General features: G+C 33.4%; 1 protein-coding gene across 1 annotated transcript in view; it reads left to right on the forward strand.

Moving 5' to 3' along the window:
• The window catches only part of LOC122257033 (transforming growth factor-beta receptor-associated protein 1), a 10,187-nt gene that overhangs the window by 705 nt on the left and 4,482 nt on the right, over positions 1 to 5,000 (forward strand). Inside the window, exons 2-11 of the mRNA XM_043022062.2 lie at positions 486 to 538; positions 797 to 893; positions 1,561 to 1,746; positions 1,891 to 2,124; positions 2,465 to 2,625; positions 2,733 to 2,871; positions 2,986 to 3,180; positions 3,337 to 3,528; positions 4,003 to 4,157; positions 4,756 to 4,866. Coding sequence (XP_042877996.2) covers positions 486 to 538; positions 797 to 893; positions 1,561 to 1,746; positions 1,891 to 2,124; positions 2,465 to 2,625; positions 2,733 to 2,871; positions 2,986 to 3,180; positions 3,337 to 3,528; positions 4,003 to 4,157; positions 4,756 to 4,866 — 1,523 coding nt within the window. The remainder of the gene's footprint in view (positions 1 to 485; positions 539 to 796; positions 894 to 1,560; positions 1,747 to 1,890; positions 2,125 to 2,464; positions 2,626 to 2,732; positions 2,872 to 2,985; positions 3,181 to 3,336; positions 3,529 to 4,002; positions 4,158 to 4,755; positions 4,867 to 5,000) is intronic.

The raw sequence follows: 5,000 nt of genomic DNA on the forward strand, positions 1-5,000 counted from the left end.
ATGATAGACTCGAGAATGAACTGGCTGATTCTAAATTGAAGATAGTTGATTATGTACGAGTGTGAATTTACCTCCTTTTTTAGTGTGATATAGGTATGAACTTCAAGTGTGAAGAAATGTCTGCTTTAGTGTGGTAGAAATATTCCTTTGTATTTTGCAAAAATAATTTTTTTAGATATGGAGTATCAAAATTAAACAAAATATGTTACCACTAGTCTTGATCTCTCTGAAAAAAATTATAATTATCACCAATATTTATGATTACGATGCTCAAAATGTTTGGAAAATATCTTTGGTATGCAGTTGCCATAATTTGAAATCTGCTCTGTAACCTGATTTAGGTGACATCATGCAGCAGAGAAGTGATATGTGTAAATTGAATTTCAATTTTGAAGACTTTATTATTTTATATGGAAATAGATGTTGCTAACACAGTAATGCATCTGCCATTGACTTATTTACCCATTGAATGATTTTTATTACAGATAGAATGCCTGGAAGCAAGTGGAAACGACCTTTACTTGGGGTCAGAAGACAGGTATGAAAATCTAGTACATAAACTGAAATTAGATTTTTCTTCTTTCCAATGAATGGTAATATATTTAGTTGAATAAACTAAGAGTCTTTAAATCTGAAAAAAAATTAACACACATTGATTTGGAGTTTGCTTAGAGTTGGAGAATGAAGATTAAGTAAATCCTAACTTAGTAAACCTCAAAGATTTATCAAAATGATTAGGAGGAATATTTGTGCAATGCAGAGGACAATACTGAAAGTGATCTTCTGTTTTTTACAGCACCGTTGTTCACTATCTGGTGGAAGAACGTACTCACGAGAGCACTGGGAAGATCGTTTACTCCACCAACAAGATCAGTCAGAAGTGCCTTGGCACGGTGAGTACTTGATCATGTCATTATTATCGTTGTTGTTCTTATTGTTATCATTGTTTTTATTTTTACTGTTCTTATTGTTATTTTTATATTTTGTTATTATATTTATAGTATTTTTATTAGTATCATTAATATTTATGGTAACATAAATATGATTTTTGTTTAAAGAATTTTTTTTTTTTTTTTAAGCCATGCTCTCTCGTATATCCATTGCAGACAGGTGTCATGATAGAAAAATAGTAAAGATGTTTTTGTCCTCCCACAATTTGTAATATTCCTATCACACAGAGTGTAAAGAAATAATGAGTTTATATGGACCCTATACTACAATTTTAGTCCACTACAACATTAATATTGTCTGACAGATGGCACATATTAGTCTCCCAATATAGTAAAACACAAAGAAATGGCAAACACAAAATTGGCTCTTGTATAATAGTAAGTGATTGAAAGAGAGCCAGATGCCACACTGGTGGCACTAGTGCCTGTTCTGCAGACCAGGCATGCAAATCTATCTCCATCTGCAATGGATTGATTAAGACTGTGCTACAATATCGATTAGATACAGACTCCTAATCTTCATAGATACAGTCTAAGTCTTGTATTTTAGAAAGATACAGTTTTGCATTTTTCACACATTGACCATATATTATTTGGATTATAATTTCAGAAAAAGACAGTCTCTCAGCTGAAAACAGCCTCTGCGCTTGGTCGACTGATGGCTCTGAGTGATGGAAACTTGTATCTGTTGGAGTCAGATGTTTTAAATACTATTGGCTCAGGCCCAAAAATCAAGAATGTCACTGTATTTTGCGTTAATGAAAATCCTAACATTATGGATCCCTTTACTGTCCAGGTAAGTTTCTTCATCTTCCTCCAAACTACTTTGATGTGTTTTTCATATTTCTGGACAATTTTCTTTAAAAAGATATAATGTGTATATATAAAAAATACATTGTGAAATAAATCTTGAAATCTAAAAAAAATAAATATTTTATAGCTATGTGTTGGCAAGAGGAGGTGCATCCAGATCTGTTCTTTACATGAGGATAGAGTGTCACTGCTGAAAGAGCTGTCAACTCCAGAACCTGTCAATATTGCAATGGATGGAAGCTATGTCTGCATTGCTGGTCAAGGCCAGTACTGTGTTTTTAATATTGACTCTGGAGCCAGTCAAGATCTGTTCCCATATGATCCTGCAACAACATACCCTCATGTGAAAAGAGTTGCAAAGGTCTGCTCAAATTTATTTATAATAGGGGCATAGGGGATGATTTAGTTCTCGTTGAAGAGAAAACAAATAAATGTAGATGTACAGTCTTGGGCATTGTGTCAAAATGTGTAATCCAGGAAAGATAAGATACTGAACATTTACATTTTTGTGTGTATAACATGTGTATAGATTGATAGGTAGTGGGTTTGTAGGTATGTAGATAGGTTATAGAGTTGTCTATATTTCTTATTTTTTACAAATAACCAATTGTTTGTCTCTGATTAATTATTCATTTAAAAATCAAGATAATAACCTAAAGATAAGTACCATATTAAGATGTTCTATATCTTACTTTTTGCAGGAGGAATTCCTTTTGGCTGGACCAGGAAACCTTGGAATGTTTGTAACTGCAGCAGGTATATCAGAACGGCCACCTATTCAGTGGACAGATGGAATCAAATCCTTGTCTTACTATCATCCCTATATTCTGACAATCACAAATCAGTTTATTAGGGTTTACAGGTATGAGTAGATAAAGTTACACATGAAAATTGGTATTAAGCCACATTTTGCAGAAGAAAAGAAATATATAAATCTTGTTAGATATATACATAAATCCTATTCAACAGCCTGATTGATCAGCAACACAAGCAGACACTGAATTTCTCTGGAGGTGAATTACTTGGCAACTTTGATGGCCAGCTCTATGTTGCAGCAAATTCCTGCATTTCCTGTCTGATGCCACAGCCATGGACAATGCAAGTTCAGGTAAATAGCATAATATACTTTATGCTTTATTAACCTATTTACCTGGTCATTTACTGGAAATAAGAAACTTGACTTTATGATCTGAGTACAATATAAATTGGTTTTCATTTACAGACATTAATGGACAGTGAAAGAGTAGAAGAAGCAGTGCAGCTGGCAGAGCATAGTGGAGCCATAGGAATGAGCCAAGAGCAGTATCATCAGCTGTGTCGAACACTCCATCAGAGAGCAGGATTTATAAAACTTGTGCAGGGTTTCTATTATCAAGCACAAGAATACTTTATTAAGGGTGCTGTGGATGTTAGAGAGGCAAGTTTTATTCCAAATAGGTATATTTATCTCTTTTTCAATATAATTTTTTTATATTTATTATATTGGTTTTACCTCTCTATGTATATTACTTAGTATAATATCATATTCCAGTGAGAATGAAGAAGTGTTTAAATCTTTGTTTTTTTTCCATAGGTGATTAGCTTATACCCCGGATTACTGCCAACCACAGTCAGCTTTATGAGAGCTCAGCCACCCTTGCATCAGTTTGCTGATATTGCACAAGCTATGCATGGAGATCAAACTAAGATAGATGAAGCCAAGTCATTCCTCATAAATTTCCTTATTCATCTTCGTGGTTCAGGAGAACCCATTACATATAGAATGGTATGGACACTATATTAATTTTTTAATTTATTGGACTTTAGAGTACTTTCATGACAGGGAGGTAGAATAACTTATGGTACTTTTAGTAATAAGATTTGGATAGAAAAAAGGCCTAAGATCATCAAAAAATGGTTTATTTTCCAAACTGAACTTTATTGAAACTGCAGGACATTAGATCAGCAATGAATGAAAAAACATTGAATATATGTAGAGAGTTTTATGATTTTCTATATGATATATAGCTCTCATTATTGAAAAGCATAATTGTTTTATTTTATAGGCAACCAAAAGTGTTTCCCTAATCATAATCCTGAGCAACTAATCTTTTGTTTTTATTACTGACAAATAATTATGCCAAACATTTCAGTTAAACGAATAGATATTATCTAGCTTGTCTTACTATTAAAGCATTAAAGATGAAGTATATCATTTTGATGTAGATTTTAACTGTAATTTCTTTTTCTATCATTACAGGAAGTTGATACTGCAATTATCAAGTTACAGGCAGAGAAGCAGTCACCAGATCTCTTGTTATTCCTTGAGAGTGGAGACATTGTCTGTAATTTGCCAGAGTGTGCTGAGTGGCTCCAGAAACATAAACAATATTTTGCACTGTCTAAATTATATAGGTGGGTTTGCATGTTTGACCACAGGACGTGAACATACATTTGCAAATTTACAGATTTATTTATTTATTACTCAATGATGCCAACAAGGGTGTGCCAGAATGTTGTGTGCCATGACATAGGAGGCTGATCTATTATCTGTGCGATATTAAGGTGTGGAGTTTCATGGTTTTGACCTTGTTAGTTCTTTAGCAACAACCTTCCAAAATCAGCCTAATCCTTTGACTTTTTATGCTTCTATTAGAGTACAGTAATCAGCTTGGTCAGAATCAAGGGCTAGAGGGAAAAAGCATTGTTCCTAACCTCAAAATTTTTGCAATGTGTTGGTGACAGTGCGCTCTGATTATTTCCTGGTACCATTAGGTTAAATTCTCTTGATAAGACAGTCATTCTAAAAGATTGGCAGCTTCTCTCTTCTTAGTCTTCTGCCTAGTTGTTTATCGTTCTTTTTCTGTCTGAGGGCTTTTTGCTACACTGGTCTTTGTTGATGATTTTAATCCTAGTGACCTTGTTTATTAATACTGATTAGCAGTATTTGAATATGTAACAGTAAAAAACAGAATGTGCAACCTTTTTATAGCATAACAAACTTTTGTTTCAGGGTACTGGGTGATTTAGAAAAGTCACTTGAAGTTCTTACTCAGCTTGTTCGAGAAGAAATTAAGGATACAAATTTTGGTGGAATTCAAGATCTAGTAGATTGTCTGATTTGGTGAGTATTAGATCAAAGTGACACAGAAAACAGTTTTGGGAGGTTGAGTCTACATGGATAATAACAAACATTTTGTCTTTTATTTTTATACATCCATATTTCAGCAGTTACCATTCAACCATATGAATGCATAT

This window comes from Penaeus japonicus, unplaced genomic scaffold (assembly GCF_977035675.1).
Source record: "Penaeus japonicus unplaced genomic scaffold, GWHDUDI00000001_assembly GWHDUDI00000024, whole genome shotgun sequence".
Taxonomy (NCBI): Eukaryota; Metazoa; Arthropoda; class Malacostraca; order Decapoda; family Penaeidae; genus Penaeus; species Penaeus japonicus.